The sequence below is a fragment of the Aristolochia californica genome, unplaced genomic scaffold, assembly GCF_029961685.1.
Source record: "Aristolochia californica isolate CCGP_79_NKW_82.1479 unplaced genomic scaffold, dmAriCali1.0.hap1 SCAF_11, whole genome shotgun sequence".
Classification (NCBI taxonomy): domain Eukaryota; kingdom Viridiplantae; phylum Streptophyta; class Magnoliopsida; order Piperales; family Aristolochiaceae; genus Aristolochia; species Aristolochia californica.
In genome coordinates, this window is record NW_027181782.1 from 12,464,509 (window position 1) to 12,489,332 (window position 24,824).

At 43.9% G+C, this 24,824-nt stretch overlaps 1 protein-coding gene across 2 annotated transcripts in view; it reads right to left on the reverse strand.

Moving 5' to 3' along the window:
• The window catches only part of LOC137944634 (DNA-directed RNA polymerase III subunit 2), a 109,581-nt gene that overhangs the window by 14,523 nt on the left and 70,234 nt on the right, over positions 1 to 24,824 (reverse strand). For both annotated transcript variants that reach the window (XM_068790336.1, XM_068790337.1), the window contains exons 17-25: positions 11,966 to 12,070; positions 11,548 to 11,658; positions 11,337 to 11,453; positions 6,045 to 6,161; positions 5,869 to 5,949; positions 5,624 to 5,728; positions 5,466 to 5,546; positions 5,241 to 5,372; positions 5,075 to 5,119 (exon numbers count right to left, since the gene is read on the reverse strand). In XM_068790336.1, the coding sequence (XP_068646437.1) occupies positions 5,075 to 5,119; positions 5,241 to 5,372; positions 5,466 to 5,546; positions 5,624 to 5,728; positions 5,869 to 5,949; positions 6,045 to 6,161; positions 11,337 to 11,453; positions 11,548 to 11,658; positions 11,966 to 12,070 (894 nt within the window). The remainder of the gene's footprint in view (positions 1 to 5,074; positions 5,120 to 5,240; positions 5,373 to 5,465; positions 5,547 to 5,623; positions 5,729 to 5,868; positions 5,950 to 6,044; positions 6,162 to 11,336; positions 11,454 to 11,547; positions 11,659 to 11,965; positions 12,071 to 24,824) is intronic.

Below are 24,824 nucleotides of genomic sequence, written 5' to 3' on the forward strand. Positions count from 1 at the left end.
CAAATCTGACTTTCTGAAACATAAGGCTGAGTCTGCAGTGCCTCTCAAATACCTGAGAATCTACTTCACAGTTTCCCAATGTTGTTTACCCGGATTACTCATATATCTGCTCACAATTCCGCCACCCCCACCCCGACAGACCCCCCAGCTCAGAAATCGCTCCGGCCTCGACCGTCTCCTTTGTGTTGCCTTGGTTACCTCCAGCACCCCAGTGGCTGAGGGTCAATTCATCTCGGATTGGTTCACATGCCACCTGCACCTGGATTAAAGTTGGCTGGCGTCTTATCTTTGCCCGGGTGAGTGGATTGTCACCTTCCATTCAATCAAGGACCATTGGATGGCAACTCAGCTCCCTACCTCCACCCCTATTGCTTCTATCCGAGACTGAAGTCTCTCCTTGCATCAATGGGGCCTCAGCCAATGGGTCCAAATTACAAGCCTCCCGCCTGAACTTTAGGAGGAAAGCATTTTTTACCTCATCACCAGCCACTATGGTACCTTGATCAGGCTGGACAAGAGCATAGCTGAATGTCGGTGGTTTGACCGAGCCCGACTCTTCATTTGCCCCAATTGCGTCCACTCTAGGACAACCTTCGTTCGACTTGACATCGACCAATCTCCCCTTTGGCTCGGCATCACATTTGGAGGACTTGTGGGAGACTATGTTTCTCTCACGGGTGGCAGCAGCAGCGACGCTTCCCCTGGCCGGCACGTAACCCGACCACCACTGCCAGCCCTTTGGACTGCCTGTCTGGTCAGCAGACCCCCTTGCCACCACTGAGCCCCCAGACAGCCTCCTGCCTCTATGCCTCCAACTGCCTACCCTATCTTTCCTATCAGAACCTGATCCTCTGCAGAGATTCCCTTACCACTCTGACACCCCAACCTCCTCATGGCATCACACCACTACCAGGACCCCCCTCCCGTTGCCACTTAGTCCCTTTTTTTCCCACCTCTCCCCCCTCCTTTATAACCATCCCCACGACCCCCTACTTCAGCCAAAATCCCTCCAAAATTACCCCCTCCCCCCCCTATTCCTCTCTCTCAAACTCTGTCTACTATCATTGCTCCACCCATTGCTTGAATGGACCCCCACCACCGAGCCAAACCCCTCCCAGACCCATTTTCTCTCCACTTTTTGAGAGTGAGTCCTCATCCGTAACCAGCAAGCCCAAGCAATAAATTCTCTTCACATGGTCAAACGGACAGTGGCCTCCCATCCTTTCCAAGCTAGATCGTTTCCTTGCCACCAGTGATTGGCTCCGGCTCTACGGGAACACTTAGTGTGTCGGTCTTGAGTCGTGCTGGCTCCAACCACTGGCCCATCCAGATTGACACCAAACTTGATAAATGGGGCCTTCGGGTTTGACAATACCTAGCTGATGGACAAGCACTTTGCCGATAATATCACCTCTTGGTGGGGGGCTCTTGGGGACCCTAATTATGACGGCTGGTCCCTCTCACACAAGCTGAAACGCCTCAAAGAAAAACTCAAATCTTGGTCCTCAGAACGTCGCGTTACTGCCACCTCTCATAAGTCCTCTCTTTAATCTCAGATTGCTGCCCTTGATGTGATTGAGGAACAATGGTGCCTTACTTATACTGAATTCTCCAACTGTATCTCTCTTCAATGTAGTTTTCAAACTATTCTTTACAATGAACTGGTTCAGTGGAAGCAAAGGGTCCACTTCAAGTGGTTGGCTGCGGGCAATGCCAGCACAAAGTTCTTCCATGCTATCACCTCCGCCTACCGGAGGACTAACCGGGTTACTTCCTTTTCTATTGACAATGAAGTTACCTCGGATAAGGCCTCTATTATTGATGCTCTTCACAATTTTTTTAAAGATATCTATAGGGAGGAGTGCCACCACCGACCCCACCTGTCTAGTCTCCATTTCACCTCGATATCTCCCACCTTGGCAGTATTCATTGAGCTCCCTTTCTCGGAGTTGGAGGTTGAGGATGCGGTCTTGGGGCTCCCTCGAGATAAGGCTTGGGGGCTTGACGGGTCTAACGGGGAATTTTATAGAGCTTGTTGGCCACTATGAGATCAAACGTCATTTCCATGATTCGCAGCTTTTACAATCGAGGGATCACCTTTAAGAGTGTTGGTGCCTCTCTTATTGCTCTAGTGCCAAAGAAAGCTAGCGCTGAGCGCCCTCATGACTTCAGAGCGATCAGCATCGTATCAATCCCGTACAAGATCATCGCTCACATCCTGGCTGCCTTAAGGTTGTTCTTCCTGCCATAATCCACTGGGGTCAGAGTGCTTTTATGAGAGAGGCAGGGACATCCTCGATTCAGCTATGGCCACGCATGAGATTGTTGATCATTTTGTCAAGTAGGTTCTCCTTAGGTTTGTCCTCAAGCTTGACCTTGAAAGGGCTTTTGATCGGGTGAGCAGGTCCCTTCTGGATGACATTATGCAGCACATGGGTTTTGGGATAGATGGAGATTCTGGATTCGCAATTGTATCTCTTCGGCTTCATACTATGTGCTCAATGGCACAGTCTGCAGCTTTTTCCAGGGCTCTCGTACCATCCGCCAAGGAGATCCCCATGATTATTAGCCACTTTCTCCTGCACTGTGCTTTTGTCTGACAGGTCTGGACTCTATGATTGACAGCCCCTGGACTCTTTCAGTTCCTCATGAAGTTAAGTTCTTCATTTAGAGTGGGCTGAAGGGTACCATTCTCACTCTTGACAATCTTCAGAAAAGAGACACCCTCATCCCCAATCTTGCTTGTCAGTTTGCAGCACCTGGGATGAGATCGTTGATCATCTGCTGGCCCAATGCTCTTTCGCTTGGACAAACTAGACAAGATTTCTCAACCAGTTTGGTATCAGTTGCTGCCTCTTGGCCTCTTTGATTGAGCTTATTCCCAGTCCCTCAGATTTCTCTGCTTAAACTTGCAAAATCATGCACTAAGCCTGCACCACCTACATCTCTCGGTTGATCTTCGCATAGGCCCTTTCAGCAGAAGTTGTCTCAGTTGGATTCCATTATCTTCTGTGTTGTCGACAGCATTAATTCCTAGTTCTATATGCTGAAGGAATTTCAGCAATTCAAAGGCGGATATGCCAAGGAGAATTGCACGCAGATTGCTGCTTTATCCGCCCTCAAGCACCGTTATTTTCAGCACTAAATTCCCCTTCCTCAGGACTGTATCAAATTAAATTTTGATATCAATTCCCTCGGGAACCCTGGCCTTGTTGGCTTCGGAGGTGTTTTCCTCACCAACAAAGGAGATGCCATCCTCTCCTTTGTGGATTCATTTGGCTCTGCTGAATCCACCTATGCTGAGCTGTCTGCGCTTGTCCATGGCCTAAGGATTTTCAAAGAAACAGGATGGCCTTCTCACTGTTGAAGGGGACTCGCTCGTCATCATCAATTGGTGCCAAAAGAGTGCTTCTCCTCTTCGGCAATTGTGGCAATTCTTCTTCGAAGCTATTGGCCTTGCTTTAGATGTAATAGATTGATTCATGTGTTGAGATCAGCCAACTCTTTGGCTGAATCCCTTGCCCAGGAGGGGCTCTCCCTCCAATCAAATCTGTAAAGAGATTCTAATTCTTTTAAGAACTTTAATCAACGATATTTTTTTCAAAAAAAAAAAAATGCTTTTATTGATGTTAGTATAAAAATGTGGGTAGGAAGTCAAAGTACAGGAACTAGACAGACTCTTATCCCTCTTTTAGCAACTAGAAGACTTTCTTTTCTCACTTTTTTTTTCAAATGGGGAGAAAAAATTGAGAATAAAAGGGAATACAAGAAAGTGAATGATACAGAAGCTCGCAACAGCCAGTAAAAACTATTTTATCATAACAACTAAGTCGCAACTGAGTCAACTCGTGACTAGACTCATTATGGAGCTTCAGCCAATTAGAATTCATTAAAATTCTTATGATAAAATTATCTGGAGGTATGAGGACAGCAGCCATTTCTTGGTGACTTCTACCTACAAACTCGTTAATGTCTGGACCGATGCTCCAGTCCCCCATGATCCTGCTATAGCCTGGGGTCTCTCAGCTTTGAAAATCAAGTTCTTTTGGTGCGCCATCCTAAATAAAATCCTGACAGCAAACAACCTGAGAAAGTGTGGCAAAACAACTCCTTGCATCCTTTGCCTCCTGAAGATGAGAAGGTATCCCACCTCCTCCACTGCCCCTTCGCCTGGAAGGTTTAGACTCGCCCAATTAGTTAGATCGGATTTCAGCTTTACCTCCCTAGAAATCTTCTCAGCACTAGTAGACTGATTCAGGGAACCTCTATCCCAAAAATGGGGAAGATTCTGCTATCAACCTGTCTGGCCCACATTCCTTGGGTCCTCTGGAGGGAGAGAAATAACAGAAGATTTAATTGCAAAGTCAGCAACGCTGAGGATTTGTCCAGCATCATTGTTGGCTAGTCTCCTCTTGGCTTCACACCAGAAAAGAATTCGCTAGCCTGATTGGTACCCATCTTCGCACTAACTGGTGGATGTTGGCCAACATGTACGCTCCCACCTGTCCTCCTGCCGTTTGCTTGGAAACCACCTTGCCCAAGGATCCTCAAGATCAATTTTGACGCCACCGCTTGCGGCAACCCGAGCATTGTCGGGTTCGGTGGTGTATTATGTAATGCTCATGGTACCCCTCTTATTACCTATGCTGGGTATTGCTGACTCTACTTCGGCGGAGCTCTATGCCCTCCTCCAAGGTCTCTTCATCTTCAATGACCATCTTAGTAGTCCTCTCATTATTGAGGGTGACTTCAAGTGGTGATCAGCTGGTGTTCTTCTTTTCTTTTCTTTTTTCTTTTATTGACACGCCTTGGAGGCACTGGGCCATTTTTCATCAGATTTCTGAAACTGTATCTCTTTTTCATTGTTTTTTGAACCATGTTCCAAGGTCAGCCAATCCTTTAGCTGACTCTCTTGCCAAGCATAGAGCCTCCCTCCAATCTCTTGTTGTAAAGGGAGTGCTCCTTTAGCTGGCCTTGTGTTTTCCTTTTTTTTTTAAAAAAAAATCCTTACTTTACTCAAACTAAAATTAACATCAAAGTAACAAAGGTACTATAACAATATAGAAGAACTTACCTGGTTATAAGCAATATTTCCCATGGCTTGTTTACCCATAGCACACTACAGAAAATAAAACAGACAATGTTAAACTTTGAAGCAGTAAAAAACAGCAAAAAAATACAAGCATAATGATAAAGACAAAATAACAAAAATTAAAAAATAAAGAAAAAATGAAAAGCACCTGATATGTATTTCTGGGAGATTGGTTATGGTGAGGAAAGGGTATTAATCCCGCACAAACTCCTAAAATGGTAAAAGGTTCAATCTCTATATGTGTCGTTGTAGGTTGGGCCTCTCCCTCATACAAAGCTATCTATAAAAGATAAGTTACAGATAACTTTAAATTACAAATATTAGGATTTGCAATAACAGAACACAGACTCAGGATCAAGTACTGGTAACTGACCTCTACATTGTTCTCTTCATTAACATCCAGATACTCTACCAGCCCCTCATGTAAAAAATCATCAAACACACGGATGCCATCCTGGATAGTAGAAATCATATAAGAAACTTCCACAAGTAAACCAGAGATGCATCTTCACAAAAATGGATGAGACAAACCCGTAATTCTTTCATATGATGTTCCTTGATCCTAGAGATGCCCTTGTCTGCAATAACAAGTGGACGACACACGCGACCCCCATCTGAAGCAACATAAACACATTTCTGGCAGCATCGTAGAGAGATGTTAATGCCAATTACAAGACAATCAAAAGCTCAAAATAAAGAATTCCATGTTAGATTTATAAGCTAATAATCCACTCCTAACTACAACAACTACTTGAATTATAACTACAAGATTATACCTGTCTTTCATTGACATAAACACTCACAAATTCCCCAATCTTACCCGCCCTTCGCAATTTTCTCATGGCATTAGCAAATCGCTACAAAAAGAAAAGAGAGCAGATAAGTAGTTATGACGTATCCAAGGTATCATACAATGTCATTTTAATGTAAATAATCTCCCAGAAGTGCATACCATAGGCTGCCTATGCTTCCCAAGAATGCGCCCATTAAATATAACTAAAAATGAGTTTACAGAGTGAAGCTCTTCCGCAGATAGCAACTCTAAGTCTTCCACACCCAAATTATGACACTAAGACAAAACAAAAAATGTTAGAATCCAGATAGTAGAAAGTAAAAATACATGAGCGTTAACAAATGACAAACATATGCATACTGAATAAAGAAACTGAGGTCTGGAAAATGCATTATAGTTCATGTTTAAATAAGTCAAACCCTCACTTCAGAAGCACAGCTGGCACCTAATGGAACAGTTGATTCATGCATTGGTAGACCATCAGTTCAGCTAAAATGGAACTATCAGAAGTATCAAGTTCAGCTGTTGTTAATAATCTAGGACCTTATATCTAAATTTCAGGTGCACCAAAATGAAGAAGACAGAAGAGATCAGGGCAATGGGGGGGTTGGAAGGTGGTCAATTTATGACACAAATCAGCAGCCGAATTGGCTGATCTAAGTATATGAGACCAAGTACAAGAAATGGTGGAAACAATCTCTAAAATATCAAGAAAAATCTGCCAGTGACGCCATGGGGGTAAGTAAAGTTAAATATTCCAGATTAAGTTGATTTCTGAGAAGTAAACCAGGAGGAAAGAGGGACCTTTATTCTTCGAGCAGATCAAGCTCAGAGATGCTGCGACGTACTGAATCTTTCTGGGAAGCAGCAGCAGCACGATGATTTACCAACCAAGTGCAGGTCTTCGCCTTCAAGGCTTTGATTTTGAGGAGCGGTCAGCCCGGATTAGAGTGTGGCGCAAGTTTTTGCCACCAGACCGCAAGATCAAAGTTGAATGACTCATTGAGGATCCAGGAGTTTTCAAAACAAAGCAGAGAACGCCCCCAAGCAGGGGGGTGAGTATTGAGCTGAATAGGTCAATGACCAGAGCCAACTTTATTTAGGACTTGGCCAGAAGTGTTGGTGAATAATTGGAGCCACTCATTGTTGGCAAGGAATCTATCAAGCTTGGAAAGGATAGGAAAGGTGTGGCCATTTGACCAGATGAATTTTTTTCCAGAGAGAGGAATTTCAGAGAGTTCGAGGCTTCCAATGAGGTCGGAGAAAGCTCTCATAGTGGTAGTGGTTCGGGTAGCAGGAGGACTTTTTTTCAGAACAGAGAAGGATGGCGTTGAAATCCCTGACAAAGGGCCAGGGCAAATCCCAAAGTTGGACAAAGAGAGAGATCTTCCCAAAAGGATGCTCGGTCATTTTGACGAGTTGGGCCAAAGACTCCAGCTAATGCCCAGGATGTCCCCAGAATGCGGTCAAGGAAACGAATGCCAATAGAAAAACGGCCCGGCTGAGAGAGAGTGGCGTCAACTAAGTTTGGGTTCCAAATGACAAGGATGCCACCAGAGTGCCCAATCGCGTCGACCTTTGCCCATTCAAGGTCTGAATTGTACCATAGATCACGAGCCACAGAAATGTCAAAAGATTGTAGCTTAGTTTCTATTAATATTACAATATTTGACTTACTTTCAAAAAAAGCAGCTTTGATGATGGTGCGCTTGGACCGCGAGCCGATTTCCTCTGACGTTCCATGAGAGGATAATCATTTTGGGGGGGGGGGGGGGGGGGGGGTGATATCCCTCTCTGGGCAGAGAGAAGCTCCATGGTAATAATTGCAGAAGACCCACGCAAGGAGTGTCATTTCAATGAATTCTTCTAGAGGGAAGTCTTGCTCTTGCTCTTGTAGGAATTGGAGGAGGTCAGCTTGGCCCTTGCTCTGGTTTATCTGGGCGAAGTCAGCCAGATATTCGGGTATTGGAGGGAAGAGGTTTGGTGGAGGGCTTCTAGGGGTGCTCGGTTTTGAGGGGCTGGTTACTTTGGCTTTGTCCTTCTTCCATTTTTTGGAGTATGTAAAGGCGAAAGGGGATATGGGAAGCCTTTTTTCTGTATTGACTATGGAGGGTGCAGGGAGAGGAAGGGTGGTGGGAGATTTGGTGTTTGAGCTAGAGGCTTCCATTGTGCAGTTAGGCTTGAAGGTCTTTAGGGGGGTTGGGCAAAAAATGCGGGGGAGGGGGTATTTATATACGTTGGCATTTTTTTTGCCATTCAATGAGAGGGTCTTTGGGGTTTGCGTCCCATTGATCACAGAAGGATCCCGAGTCTGATGACAGCAGGGGAATTTCCAGGTGATGGTGTTGACAGGGCTCTTTAGGGAGTCGGAGCTTGGGGGCTCAAGGCAACTGAGCTGGCAGTGAAGAAAGGACAGATCTCCCATCCATCAACAGGGTAGGAGACTATTGGTTGATTTTCCGAGGCATTGTTGGGAAGTGGAAGAGGGGTTTTTTCAGAGTTTTGGGAAGGGTTAATGAGTCGGGGGGGAGATATTTTTCAGGAGCGACGAGGGAGCAGGGGATTTGATGGGTTGGGATGGCGGCATTTGGTATTGACGGGGAAGAAGTTGGGTCTCGAGGCGGGGTTGATAGCTGACAGTTGTCCTGTGGGGGGGGGGGGGGGGGGGGGTGTAGGGGCAGGGGGATTTCGGGGAGGGGTTCGAGGGCGGCGTAGGAAGGATGACGAGCAGGTCCCTCAACCGCCTCAAGCTCACCTTTTTTTTAGATGGATGTGCTATTATTTTAGGAAACAAGGAAAAAACAACTCAAATGGGCGGTCCTTTTTTGAAATGATGATGATTCAATTATGAAGGAAACCAAAAAAGTACTTCAAGGGAGGCCTCCCCTAACAACAAGAGATTGCAGGGAGGGAACCAATTAGGCACATAAATCAACAGCCGAGTTGGCTGATCTAAGAACATGGGACCAAGTATAAGAGGTAATAGAAACAATATCCATAATATCAAGAAAAAGCTGCCAGTGATGCCACGGGGGGAAGGAAGCGGTGGAGCACCAACCAATGATGTCTTTGGAGTCGCCCTCCACAATCAGTGGACATCTGAAGCGATCCTGGTAGATGCGAAGCCCGTGGAGAAGGCCACAACAGTGGTCGAGTCCGCAACACCAAGAGGACCAGAGTATGACATAATAGCAATTCCTCTAGGACCAAAGAATCAACTTGGTGGGGCGTTGAGGGAATGGACATCAGAGCAATGATCTTCCAGTTGGTGCGGGAAGGGGTACATGATAGACAGACAATTCCTTTTCGAGTGCGAATCCAAGTAAAGATAAGACCTATAGCGGTGCAAATCACCTCAGTGGCAGAGCGCGAGGCATGATTAAACCGTCTGGAATTCCTTTCAGTCCAAAGGCACCATGGAATGTAAGCAATGCAAGCAGCTAACAAAAAACTTACCGAGGCTAGGGAGAGTGCCAAATGAGAAACGGCACATGGTGCTCAAGTCAGGGGGGATGCAAAAACTGAGGCCCATGCTATCAATCATAGAGGTCTAGACCTTCTAGGCAAAAAGCAAAATGGAGGAGAAGGTGACTGATTGTCTCGGCTTCCACCCCAAGTGCCTCCAAGCAAAAGCAGCTTGGTAAAGGGCGGGAGGTTGTGTCCAACCCATAAGGTGACGATAGGCCAAGGTGACAGAGAAGCGTTCGCTGTCATCAGGGGAGCCAGATCAGTCGGTCAATCACCAGCGGTTGAATCCAAACACTGTCAAGACCATCAATCATATCACAAGCATATATGGCCTCCACATCAGTAAGGCCTCGTCTCAGACAAAGATCCTATGAACCATTCTTCCATGCATCAGAGACCAAGAGGTCACGACAAGAAGTGATCTAAAAGAAAATTGGGTGGGAAGAGGCAAGAGGACCATCGTCCAACCACCAATCCGTCCAAAAGTGAAGACTAGAGCCATTTTACAATAAGGAATTGGAGGGAGGCCCTTGCTTAGCAAGATTGTCAGAAAAAGAATTTGTTGATCTAGGAACATGAAATCAGGAACATAATATTACAAAAATAATGTCCAAATGCCACCAAGGAAGCACAACAAGTGAGGAGCACCAGCCACCCTCAAGTCACCCTCAATGAATAAGGGTCTTTGAGGTGATCACGTTAAATAATGAGCCCAGAGCTCCGCCAATGTAGAGTAAGATATTCCCAATGGACCCAAATAGGTGATGAGAGGAGTCCCATTAAAGCCGGGAAAGACACCGCCAAAACCAACCATGCCAGGATTACCAATAGCACTACCACCAAAGTGGAGTTTGAGGGTGCCCAAAGGAGGTGGCTGACATTCATTCATAGCCAATTGCTTGGGAGGGCCAGACATTTGAGCCACAAGATGCCAATTGAAGGATAGGCAAGCAAACTCCTTCCTAGTCAGAAGCCAGAAGGACACATGCCCAACAATACGATTAGTGGTCTCCTCCATATAACCAAACTTGTAATTGAAACCTTCGATTGTTTCTTTCTTGCCAAAGGCACCAACAGATACGTGCCAAACACACTGAGAGGAGCAGCTTTCCCAATTTGGGGATATTCGTCTCCAAAAGCATTCACCAAGTGTCGATGAGGTCCTTTGGAAGGCAAAGCTGCAGGCCTATGCAATTAAGAAGAGAGGTCCATACCTGCCATGCGAATGGGCAATAAAGGAGAAGATGGATGACACTTTCTTCTTCAGTGTTACAAAAGGGGCAAAGGTTGCCCCGCCTATGAAGATTGTCCACTATGAGAATCTTGTTTAAGTAGGCGCTTCAAAGGAAAATTTTTAATTTGTTGGGAGCAGAAAGGCACCAAGCAATAGCAGCCTCATGCTCCACATGGCTAGCAGTCCATCCATTGATGTGTCCATATGTTGAGGAGACAAAGAATTTGCCATTTTCTGCATGCATCCAAATCATCTTATCTTGTACTTGCGTCTAGATCTTGACAGCACTGATGACACTAATTAAACGGTAAGCATCAGAAGCTTCTGCATTATTTAGTCTGGGGCAGAAGTGAAGGTTCCAAGCTAGTACCCAAGCAGCAGCAACAATAAGCTCATGATGTGGGACAGAAATCCTTAGCAAAACCAAGTAACCTCCAGGCAAAAGCTTCCTAATGGGAATTCTCTCCCATTTAATCAACCATTATCTTGATCCCCTGCATCTTTTTGTACTTCCTTAATTGATATGTATTTCCTGGGCGTATGTTCTTTCTTCTTATGTTTTTCTTGAACACAAGTACCCCTAGAGGCCACCTTGAAAATTTCCTCTCTCAATAATACATCTCATCTCATCTCAAAAAAGAAAAAAAAGAAAAAATTCATCTCGCCAATTTTTTGAGAGAGCAAAACATCGCATAAACAAAACATAATGGGTCATGCTGAAATCTCAAATGTTGGAGAAGTTAACTAACCAAAGATATTAGAGGGCCCTCCTCCTCATCAGTTGTGACGTGAGTCATCAAGGCCAAATTTTTCACCAATCCACAAGCTTCACCTTCAGGAGTATCACAAGGACAGAGCATGCCCCACTGTATAAAATGAAGAAGAAGACAACATCTGCATAAATGAAGATAATGAAATCTCAAAGAATATATCGTGCTGAAGGAATGAACATTTTCTTACCTGGCTAGGTTGCAATGCCCTTGGTCCACTTACTTTTCTAGTCTTCTCAAATTGTGGTGAAATTCTCGTCATGTGACCCAGAGCGGCAATATATGAGAGCCTCGAAACAACCTGCAAGAATAAGTATGATTTAATATTTTCCCTCATTTTCTTCGAAGAAATGCTTCATATCAAATATTCAAGAATACAAAGGACAGGGAAAGGACAAAACTTGGGCCTCAGGATACTGATGGAAGAGTGTTACCCCACAGCAAAATGCTGACGGCAGATACCCTCTTAGCTACGGTATCAGATATTGGCAGAAGAAAGAGATATACAAACATTTTCAAAAAAAAGAAAAAGAAAAAGAAAGGAACAAAAACACTTTTTCTTATCATAAGAACAAAAATAATTTAACTATATAGAAACAAAAAATAACCTGTGAAACACCTTTTCTGTGCATCTTGAATCGTTTGACATCCCAATTCCCTGAAGAAAGGGATCTTTCTAGACCATGTGTAATTGTCATGATGCTTCTGAAATACTACAGAACAGTACAGACAAGAACAACATTGAAATAAGGAAGGATGACAACAACACAAGGATCAGAATGTATCATAAAATTACAAGCATATACCGAAAACACCAGAAGACTAAAATCATTCCTGAAGTTAAAAAGCATCAATATAGCAATGCTTTCGTCAAGTAAAATACATTCTACCATATGATAAATTTGGCTTGGTTAATGTGAACATATGCATATACAAGAAAACAAAACACATTGTAATTGTTCTTTCATGCCATTACAAAAAAATATGTAAAATGGACAATAACGGGCGGAAAATAAAGAAACGCATTTGTCTATTCAAATAACAGGTAAGAAGTTAGCTTACATGGCGTATGACCTTATATCTTTACAAAAAAAATGAACTTGAAGTTTTATTTTTTTGAACTGGCTGCAACTTTTACACAGCATCAACCCCAACTTCTATTGCCAGGGGTTCCCCTCCTTTAGGAAGCCTCACATTAAACTTCAATGGAAGCTGCATTTGGAAAATCTGGGTCTGGCCGGTATTGGTGAAGTCATGAGGAATCATGATGGTGAGGACCAGCTTGTTTTCTCAGGTCCCATTAGTTGGAAGGATTCAGCTGAAGCGGAAAATCAGAACTCTAAGTCAAGGCTGCAAACTTTAATGGTGAGGTCCAGCTCGTGTTCTCAGGTCCCATTGGTTGGAAACATTCAGCTGAAGCGGAAAATCAGAGCTCTAAGTCAAGTCTGCAAGCTTTACTTCATAAACTTTTCTGCTCTGATTGTAGACGGTTTTTCTTCTACTGTGATGAGTTGGATGAAAGAGAATCTAAAGCCTTCATTGCACTTTACATACATTCATGAGGAAGTATTGGACATTGGTCAGCCATATGTGGTTTCGTGGCAGTACACTTTGAGGATTGAAAACTCTATAGCCGTTCTAGCCAAAGATGGAGTCTGTAAACCATCTCTTGTTGTTGGCAATTCCTTCCCTATAGTTTTCCATTATATATTTCGTTCGATGAAATTTCTTCTTTAGCTTAATAGAAGCATCTTACCATTAAAAAAAGTTCTTTTAAAAAAAAAGAAACTGAATTCAAATTTTGTAGTAGTTTAAAAGATAATTTAAGTTAAAAGATTTTTATAAAAGAGAAGATATTATGATTTCCTCAATGATTGTTCTAGTGAATCACATAATGAAATTCCATAAGCAGGTATGAATTTGCCACATAATAAAACAGAAATGGATTCTTTTACCAATGTCCTACCCAAACAAGAGATGATGCTGCTCAACTAAATGAAGAACAGCAATAAAGACAGAATCTCCGTCATCTCAAAGTGAAGTTCTACTAGAAACAGAGCAATCATCTTTTTCTCACCTCCACAATCTGGACTTGTTCTCTGGTTTGATAATTGTAACCCTAGTCTTCGTTTAGAAAAGAAACAAAGTGGCGAAAAATGGTTCGCAACAAGAGAAACAAGTACATATACGGCTAACACAGAATCCATGTGCAAAAAAACAAAAAAAATAATAAACGAAACAGAAAGAAACATGCCACCAAGGACCTAAGGCAGATCAAGGGCAGATTAAGACAAAATAGGTCAACAAGTGTTTGATGAAAGGAAAGGAACTAGTAATAGCACTGAAAAAGGGTCTAAATTTCATCCTTATCAAGCGAGAAATCAAAATGCCGCCAATATACCTTCCACCCATAAAGCAAAACCTAGAGTTTTGCCTCTGTACTGGTGCCACACACACCAAATAGAGCAAAATATACCCTCAGGAACCTGAAGCAATCAAACCCAAAGGATACCCTCACCCCCTCCAGGTCCAGATTCCTTTTTTAAAAGCAATCAAAATTTAACTTCAACCACCCCTACAGGGAAGGCTGCCAAGTTCCAACGGTGCATGAATGAGGTTAAATTCTGGTCAGATATACAGATTGACAAAGTTCCCCTAGCAGCATCTTTTCTGCATTTATTTCGTTTGGTTGCTGATCAACAAGTCTTGGTTCAGGACAAATTTAGTAATGGGGCTTGCGATTTGCATTTTCGGTGAAATTTACACCAGAAAGAGTTGACTGAAGTGTTTTGGTTGCTGAGAAATTTAGTCCTGATGATGAAAACAATGTTTCCACTTTTATGCATTGTTCTCATCCTCTTTCATCTCTGGTTTGGCGATGCCCTGCACCTCCCAAAGTTAAGCATTTTATGTGGTGTGTTTCAGAAGGAAAAAAATTTAAACAGATCAATTACTTCATCGGTCAGGTAGTTCATGATAGTACATGTAAATTTTGTCCTTTGCAGGATGAGTCTGTTGATCAGATTTTCTTAATTGCCTTTTCCCTAACATGTGATGTCTGCTATGCTGCAGAAATTTGACATGATTCACCATACTCAATTTTGGGTTAGTAAATTGCCATCATTGCGGTAACTTTCTGACGCCGGACAGGATAATTGCTATCCTGTCCGGCGTCAGTTGGTATCAAAGCTTTAGGCTCGGGAAGAAGCTGATCTAGCCAGAGACGCTGCATCGAGCAGAAGGGTCGACGAAGACGACGCTGTCACCGTTGAGCAACCACTCAACACTGCTGCCGTCGTCGTTGCGCTACCGCTCAACGTTGCTGCCGGAGTTACAGAAACAGAGCAGAGGCTCTGGAGTTGCAGGAAGATAGGGAATCGGCAAGGAAAGGGTTCGGCATCGACGTCGTCACCGCCGGAACTATCGTACGACGTTGCCGTTGCCGTCGCCGTCGTCGGAACAACCGTTAACGGAGTTGGCCGAACGGAACGAGTTCGGGACTGACCGAACACGGGCGCCGAAACAGAGGTTTCGTGGTGCCGCAACAGGGGTTCGTCCGGGAGAGGAGAACCTCGCGCGAGGCAGGTGCACCTCGGGCTGCCGGAGACGACGACTGGAGAGGGCCGCCGGGAGAGGTCTCGATTTCGAAAAAAAGGGGCTCCGAAATCCCGATATCAGAAGAAAATTTCCATCGACGTCGGGACAGTTTCCAGCGTTGAGGTATTTTTGATTTGGGGAAAAACCCTAAGTTATTTTATTTTTTTTATTTTTTTATTAAAAAAAAAAAAAGTGGACAAATATTGTCTTCCATGGATGGTGGTCGTGATCGCAACCGTAATGTACAAGCAGTGATACTTGAAGATTTGTTGAGGCAAGTCGCCAAGTTAGTAAAAATTGCAGATTTGTAGAGGCAAGTCGCAGAGTTAACCCAGCGTCTCACGACGCAAGATTTCGAGTCTCGTGAGATGGAAGCTCACCATTACGATCCCAGTTTCGACAACCAGAGTTTAGGCTAGAGGGAGCACCGCGGTCCGGGAGATCGACCTTTAGACCTCGGTTTCAGAGTAACGTTACCCGAGTTTTCTGGTATGTTACAGGCCGAACGATTCATCACCCGGTTACCTGACAATGAGGCGTGTGGTGACCCTGTGTATGATGATGATGTTGAGGAACCTGTGTTTAATGTTGATGATGTAGAGGAAGACGTGGTCGATGAGATTGAGGAGCTTGGTGACCCTATATATGATGATGCAGCTGTTGAGGAAGACATGGTCGATGACATTGCGCGGCTTGGTGAACCTGTGTCTGATGTTGCTGATGATGGCGATGTGTTGTGTGGTGATGGCCATGCTCCTCTGGTTGTTCGTCAGAGTCTGGTGCCTCCCCAGGGGGCTTTAGGGGATGATTGGCTGAAGGCCAATCTTTTCCACTCGACCTGCCCCGTTGTTGATCCAGTCTGCAGTATGATCAGTGACAGTGGTATTTGTGCAATTGTTGTGTCCGACGCGACTGTCTGATCTCGTCAGGCAAGACCCACTCATCCTCCGATAGCCATGTTTTTAGTAGAGGTTGAGCATGGAGACGTCACGGAGGATCCTCCTCCTTGATTGCCGCCTGAGCAGGCGAAGCTGGCCATTCCCGCGCGTCATTTGAGGACTTTTGATGTTTTTCATGTCTCACCCTTGTGTCCTTCGTTTTTGGGTTCCGCTGAAGCTATTATGACCTCGAGGGCAAGTTCTTTCCAACCCGAGGAGACTGATGCAGGCGAGAATATCTTATGCGGGTACATATTCGGATCCTTAATCGGATCCGAGGTAAGTAGTCGGATCCTTAATCGGATCTTTAGTCGGAGTCTGACCCATAGTCGGATCATTAATCGGAGCTTTTGTATTGAACCCGGGATGGACCATAATTCTTCGGGTTAGAGTTCGTGTTATTCAGAGCTGCAACCCGGGCTTGTCGGGGGCGTTGAGTTTGGTTAAAAGACTGTTTAGGGTTTAGGGATGGTTGTTGAATGATATTTCAAATCGATTTAGAGGAATTTCTTTACGATTTCAGGGCGGATTTCTTGCGTTCCTCCCGTGATTCTCAGCTTGATCCGCCTACAGGATAATTGCTATCCTGTCCGGCATCACTTTCTAGCACTGTTTTGAGGTCACACTAGCATGAAGCCACGACATTTACTGACTCTAGAGGTAGTCATGTTATCCCATGGAAGTCCTCTCAGGAAGGGTGGTTGACATAGAATTTTGACAACAGTTTCAAAAGAAATTCAGGCACCACAAGATATGGGAGAATCTTCGGTGACTATCTGGACCAGGTCATGAGGGTATTATTCTACTTCTAGTAGAGAATTGACTCTAATGAGGCAAAGCTTCGAGCTTTGCTCTATAGGCTGAACATATTTTGATAGGCCTCTTGTTGTTGAGAATGATTCAACTGTGGTTGTTGGATGGCTTTTGTCAGTTGCCAGGCCTCCATGAATTTGGCGTTTTGAAGATGAAATCATGGATTGATGTCATGGGTTATCTTTACAGTGGAAGTATACTCTGAGGAGTGCCAATGGTTGGCTGATAGCTTGGCATGGCTGGCTATTTCTCTTTCTCCTTTGATGGGAAGTCATTCTTATCTTATGGACACTGGATGGCCCTGCTGGTTTTTGGTTTTTGCATCACACCATTTGGGATTTGATTATGTATGTTTCTTTGATTTGATTTTTTTTTTATATTGAGCTATCAATTTGGCTGGTGCTGGGGCCTGTTTAGCCCCTTTTTTTTTATGAAAGGTGGTTTTATTAAGAGAACCAGAGAAAAAAGGAGGAGCTATCCCCTAACAACAAGAGATTGCAAGGAAGTTCCCTGATTGCAAGTAATTTGTAACCTTCTCTCTTCCCTTTGCAATCAATTTCTCATTATTCTCAAAAGGGAAAAAAAAAAAAAAAGAAGTCTAGAAAGGAACCTGCAATACAAAAAAAATAAAAGTAATTCAATCTTCACTGCTTGGCAGACATCACAACAGAAGTGAATGGGCACTGCATTTATACATTAGACTATTGCACCTTAATAGGAGGGAACTTGATTACTTGGTGCAACAAAAAAAAGAACAAGGTAACCAGATCAAGTGCTAAAGTGTAATACAGGGAAGTTCCCTGATTGCAAGTAATTTGTAACCTTCTCTCTTCCCTTTGCAATCAATTTCTCATTATTCTCAAAAGGGAAAAAAAAAAAAAAGAAGTCTAGAAAGGAACCAGCAATACAGAAAAATTAAAAGTAATTCAATCTTCACTGCTTGGCAGACATCACAACAGAAGTGAATGGGCACTGCATTTATACATTAGACTATTGTACCTTAATAGGAGGGAACTTGATTACTTGGTGCAACAAAAAAAAGAACAAGGTAACCAGATCAAGTGCTAAAGTGTAATACAGGGAAGTTCCCTGATTGCAAGTAATTTGTAACCTTCTCTTCCCTTTGCAATCAATTTCTCATTATTCTCAAAAGGAAAAAAAAAAAAAAAAGAAGTCTAGAAAGGAACCAGCAATACAAAAAAAATAAAAGTAATTCAATCTTCACTGCTTGGCAGACATCACAACAGAAGTGAATGGGCACTGCATTTATACATTAGACTATTGTACCTTAATAGGAGGGAACTTGATTACTTGGTGCAACAAAAAAAAGAACAAGGTAACCAGATCAAGTGCTAAAGTGTAATACAGGGCTATGGCTCGTTCAATCTAAGGAATCAATAGGTTGAAGTCTTATTTCAGGTATTGCTTTTGCCAGTAGAAGAAGCAATGAAACTGTATTATGATACACATGCAGTTAATCAAATTGCAAAAATCCAATCCTTCATGCACAAACTATACACATTGAAGTAAATTGTCAATTCATGAAAGATAAGTGCAATTCAACTACAACCCAACACATGTCATCACAAAAGTAACACACAGATGCGTCTACTAAGGCGATGCAATCAGATTACTTGGCTGAATATGTGAAATGCTAAGCAGCTGGGATATACAAGCCCTAACATGAGGGAGAATGCTCAAGTAGTAGAAAAACAGTCCTAGTGAGAATTAAAAATTAGCTTAGGTGCAATTTAATGTAAATAATGATTCTAAGATTTAAAAAATACTATAACTAGGAGAATCAGAAAAAAATGTTTTAAATTAAAGGTTTTGAGGATTGAAAGTAAGATCGACCTCTATATCTCATCTATCTCATCTCTCTTCCTCTTACTTCCTTTGCTCTTGTTTCTCTCTGTACTATTCTTCTGTAATTGTTGTTGATTTCAAGGGACACTAGAATTAACAGTTTATTAATTTGTAACTTCAGACTCAGTTTATAGATAGGGCATTATACCACCACCCACCATTTTAAATGAAATCCAGCATTCTTAACTAATTGGCAAGAACAATGCTTCTAGGATTTGTTGTTACTAAGAACCATATTTTCAGATTTAACTTTTTTTCGAAAAAGATATATATATTAATAGAGAAAATTACAAAGGGGATAGGAGCAAATCCCTAACAACAAGAGATAGAATGTTTGCTCCCGTCCTAGCAAGCACATCTGCAACCGAATTAGCAGATCTCGGAATGTGAGACCAAATACAAGAAAATTGAGAAGCAATTTCAAGAATCTCCCTAAAAGAGTCCCAATAGTGTCACGGGGGAGAGGAAGCATACTCGCACCAACCAATTACCACCTTTAAGTCTCCTTCAATATGCAGAGGGACACTACAATTGTCTCTGAAAACGCCAAGCCCATTAAGAAAGCCTTGGAGCTCAGTCGACGTTGAGTCAGCAATGCCTAACAGGCCAGCATACTAGGAACGCTGGTTTCTAGAGGATTCTGAGATAACTCCCTTAAAGCCTGCAATCCAGGGATTGCCAAGAGAAAAAACCGTCAAAAATTCAACTTTAGGAAACCATGCTCTGGGGGGTCCATTCTTGCTTAAAGGCCTTAGATTCAAATCTCATTTTTGCCATTGTGCTCCAATTATCGTGGATAGAGGAACCCACATAAGAGGAGAAAGGCCATATGGTAAGAAGCCACGCTGAGATTTGACCCAAGACACGCTTGGCTACTCTCTTCGCGGAATCACATTTAGCCTCAAATCGCCTGCAATTGCACTCATTCCTAAGCTCCCACGGGATGAAGCCAGTGCAAGCAGAGACCATAAGCTTTCCAAGCCCAAGAAAGGGGGTACAAATGAGCAACTTACTAAAAGATATCAGATCTGCCGACATACAGAATTGAAGCCTCGTCTTACTAAGGATTGAAGTCTACACTTTCCATGAGTAGGAGCATTGGAGCAGGGTGTGATCGGATGTCTCAACCTCTGAGTTGAAGAAGGGGCAAAGAGGATCAATAGCAGGGTGGCCTCTTCTTCTGAGCATATCTGCTCATTCCTAAGCTCCCACGGGATGAAGCCAGTGCAAGCAGAGACCATAAGCTTTCCAAGCCCAAGAAAGGGGGTACAAATGAGCAACTTACTAAAAGATATCAGATCTGCCGACATACAGAATTGAAGCCTCGTCTTACTAAGGATTGAAGTCTACACTTTCCATGAGTAGGAGCATTGGAGCAGGGTGTGATCGGATGTCTCAACCTCTGAGTTGAAGAAGGGGCAAAGAGGATCAATAGCAGGGTGGCCTCTTCTTCTGAGCATATCTGCAGTGAAAATTTTTCCTTGTAAGGCGCTCCATATGAAAAAATTTATCTTCAGCGGAACACAAAGACGCGACGCAAAGAAAATCTCACGAATATTTTGATTTAGATGTCAACCACTAATAAATTTGTAAGCGGAGGATATTGTGAAGATTCCACTTTTGTCTGGCCACCAAATCAGATTGTCAACTTCTGAAGGCCTCAATCTCAATCATGTAGTGGAGGATATTTTCAGATCAACTAATCATGTAGTTGATGGTTTAGCGAAGTTTGGTGTATCTAGGTCTTGGATTTCTATTGGGGACTCTGTTCCCCTTGGAGCTTGACCCTTTTGTAATTTGCCTATATCAAGGAAATTCACCATTTAAAAAAAAATTCTCATTAACATAGCTAATAACATGGAAGAAAAAATAGTTGTGAATGTTCAACTATTTCAAAAAATAAAGAATTCAAAGAGGAGAAAAAAAAAAGGAAAATGAGTGATGAAGAAACGGATACATGGCGATAGAACCTGACGACAGAAATGGAGCCAGAAACGATGATTGAACACGAAAAGGATTGGAAGAAGGGAACGACAACGACGAAGGCGATCTCGGGACCCGACATTTCTGAGAAATGAGGAAGATACGAATAGTTTCACCCGAGATTGTGGAAAGGGTGTACAATTCAAAAGGGGAGAAGCGAGCAACAGGTTACGGAGTTCTGGAATCAATGTCCGAGAAAACGAGATTGGGAAGGAGACGGGGTCTCTTTCCGCATACTTGCATTGTGATGGCAATCGGAGGACCAGTCAGCTAGAAGAGGATTAAACCGCGGTTGGGAGAAGGCTCGAAATAAGAGGAAAAGGCAACGTGAGAATGCAATAAATTCTGGAGTCTAGTTCATCTACAGAAGCAATGAGCTTTTGATAAGCAATGTGGAAGAGAGCTCAAGAGCTTTCATTTGCATCACTATCAGGAACATTGAGAAGCGCTCATTCCTCTCCGTCCTGATAACATCTTGCCCATCTTTCATCCAGCACTTCGTTCTTGTCACTGCTAGCAGTAAGTCTGCAACCAGGTCCAAGGATCTCTGCATCAAGAAGATCACCTTTAGCTTCTCAATATTCCAATAAAAAAAATCCTAGGAGTGCAAAATTGTCCAAAGCCGCGATGACCTTGTTATGGCAAGGATTTTCTGCCTGACTCCCTACAACTGGGAAGACAATCCCTTACCTCTTTAGTAATTGTTACCATTATTGAGCCCCATTGGAATTATTCCAGCCTCGCCTCTTGGTTCGGCGCTCGTCTTCAACTGGACTACTCACCAAGAGTTATCTTACTTGGGCTCCCTTGGTTGGCTTGTTCTCTCCCAATCTTTGTGATAAAGCCACCGCATTGATTATCCTATCTTACTGCATCCGCCGTTGTCGATGATTAAGGAGTGGGAATCATCCGTCCTTGCCAGTCCCTACGGGCAGTGGATTTCTATCTAGGGTATTCCAGTGTAACTATGGACTGACAACATTCTCAATAGCATTGCTACAATCTTTGGGCAGCCACTCAGAGTGGCGAATGACACCTCCCAAAAAACCAAGTTGGACGATGCCCACCTCTTCATTGCTCCAACAAAGCACTGCTCCAGCCACTCCTTAATCAAAGTAACGGTGGTAGATGACTACGTCTGGACCAAAGTGGTCTTCGATGAAATAATTTTTCAACTCTAGGGATTAGCCATTGAAGAACAACAAGTTTTTCGACTCCGGGGATTGTGTTGATGATGATTGAACAGTCAGATCGTCCATCGCAAAGGAGATTGGAAGGAAGGGCGATGGTATCGGAAGTTGTAGTTGCTTCTAGTTGAGTGATGGCGAAGGGTGGTGGTTGTGGTGTTGGACATTCTGGGGAGGTCGTGGGTGTCGAGGAGGGTGGGGCAGGAGTATGTTTGGGGGGTGGTGGAGGCCAGAAGAAAGTGGGGGGAAGGTTGGGAGTGAGTGAAGTAGAGGTTGTTTCTCGCACGTCAAAGGCAAGGAAGGCAACAGACTACACGAGGTCTTGTATAGAGATTTCCAGCCAAACCCGTCATGAGTTCGCTCTAGAATGTAAATACGAGCCAGGTGAGGCTGCACCAGCACTAGATAATCTGGCATTCACACTATCCCCGGAAGGTGGTGTTGTGGTCTCTGACCATAGAACGAGTAATTCGACGGTGGGAGAGGGTTTCTTACACTTCCGAATCAGAACCAGGTCTCCTTGTTCTGCCCTGACGACCTATGGTGACGATTTAGGAAGATAAAACGGAATGGAACGATGGAAATGGAGAAATCGATGGAGAAAAGGGGATCAGGCTCGTCAAAGGGATTCCTGCACCTTGGGTTCCAGGGGAACGCCGACCCTGGTTCGTAGAAGGAGAACACAGATCCTTGGTAATTTTCTGTTTTCTTTCTCAATCCATTCGATAGCCTCTTAAAGTCAAGGCCCGAGATGAAAGTTATTACAATAATGCCCCTTAAGGCCTTCCTACTTAACATTCATGAAATAAAGAAATAAAAGAACATGTAATGCCTAATTGTAATGCCTAATGTTCTTCACTGCCCCACTGAGTCCACTCATCCGCGTCGCCGTTGGATGACTCGTCCTGCTATTGAGTCCACAACATCACTCTCCTCCTTAAAAACAAGGTTGTCCACAATCTCGAACATGGGGTAGACCTGCTGAAAGACGTCGATGTCCTCCCAAGTTGCATTGGTGGCGTCAGAGTGGGACCATTGAACTAACACTTCCCGGCGCTGTTGATTCTGCCGAGAGTGCAAAATCTTGGTTGGCATGATAGAAAGCTGTCCGTCTTCCATCGATGGTAAAGACGAAGTGAGAGGAGGGACGCTGCCTTTGAATTGTTGGAGGAACAACACATGGAAAACATCGTGGATCCTTGCGTCTAGAGGAAGCTTGAGTTTATAGGCGACTTCACCCACCCGTTGAGAAATGACGAATGGCCAAAAATATTTGGGCAAGAGCTTGTGCCTGTTGTGTGTCATAGAAGATTGTCGGTAATGCTGGAGCCACGGCCAAACTAAACCACCTTGGTTGTACTGAATGTCTCTGTGGCCTTGATCATAATACTACTTCATTCGAGCTTGGGCTTGCCATAGGCGGAGATGAGTAACTGCCAACAACTGATCCCGCTCAATGACAGTTGTGTCAACTGCATCCACCCAGGCGGACTCTAGAACATAAGAAAGAAGACGGGGGGGGGGGGGGGGGAGATCCTTGCCATAGACAATCCGGAACGGGGTCTCTTGTAAGGCCATGTGAAAGGAGGTATTGTAGGCATACTCTGCCCAAGGAATACATTCGACCCAATGTTTGGGACGTCCTCCCACCAAACACTGTAAATACATTTCAATGGTGCGGTTCAGCACCTCTGTCTGGCCATCTGATTGAGGGTGATATGCCGAAGAATAATTTAATTTTGTGCCGCATAGGTGGAATAGATCACGCCAAAACTGACTAGTGAAGACGACATCCCTATCACTGACAATTGACTCCGGAATGCCGTGTAGACGAACAATGTGAGAAAAAAATATCTTTGCTACTGATACTGCTGTGTAGGGGTGTTCCAAAGGAATGAAGTGGCCATACTTTGAGAATCTGTCCACGACCACAAGAGCAGATTTCCCGGAGGACTTCCGGAGACCTTCAATAAAATCCATAGATATATCTGACCAAACCTGCGTGGGAAGCTGGAGCGGTTGCAGCACCCCTGCTGGGCTTAAGTGCTCGGCCTTGTTGCGCTGACACACTGTACAAGCAGTTACATATGAAGTAACAGAGGATTTCATACCTTCCCAATAAAAATCCTTCCTGATCTGAAAGAGTTTTTTCTGGATGCCTTCATGATAATTGTTATGATAAGTTGATAACACGGTGGCAATCAGAGGAGACACAAGAGGCAAATAAATGTGCAGTTTGTTAAGAATGATGCGGTCATGAATGGTCCAAGATGAGGGCATTGTTCCCGCTGTAATGTTTTGATATAATTCATGCAATACCAGGATGGTGTTGTGTGCAGTCTTGATAGATCCCAATAGTGTAGGAGTGGGATGAGTGATGGCCTCTTAAAGGGAGTCCTGCACCTTGGGTTCCAAGGAAACGCCGACCCTAGTTCGTTGAAGGAGAACACAGATCCTTGATAATTTTCTGCTTTCTTTCTCAATCCATTCGATAGCCTCTTAAAGCCATGGCCCGAGATGAAAGTTATTACAATAAGGCCCCTTAAGGCCTTCCTACTTAACATTCATGAAATAAAGAAATAAAAGAACATGTAATGCCTAATGTTCTTCACTGCCCCACTGAGTCCACTCATCCGCGTCGCCGCTGGATGACTCGTTCTGCTATCGAGTCCACAACAGGTGGCCACTAAGAAGAAGAAAGCAAAACATCCGAACCACAACTCACAAGAATGTGAAACAATGTCCACCTCAGTGGTGACTTGCAAAAACTGATGATAGAACGAGGAGATGGCCACTAACGGGATGCAGATGAAAGAAGCTTTGGGCCAGCAATGGTGATGCGAACGGTAGGTCCGGAGCGCGGTTGATCCTTTCGACAGTCATTGTATTGCTTCCATAGGAGAAATGGAAAGATTGTTGGGGTCGTCGTCATCGTCATCGTTGTCGGGAAACAACAGTCCAGTCATCTTTTGGATCAACAGACTTTTCGGTCCGATGTACGTCGCCAAAGGGTTCTGTCCTCCTCGATCTCCGATGGCTCGCTTGGTTGTTGTGGACAAGGATCTGGTGCTGCTGCTGCTTGC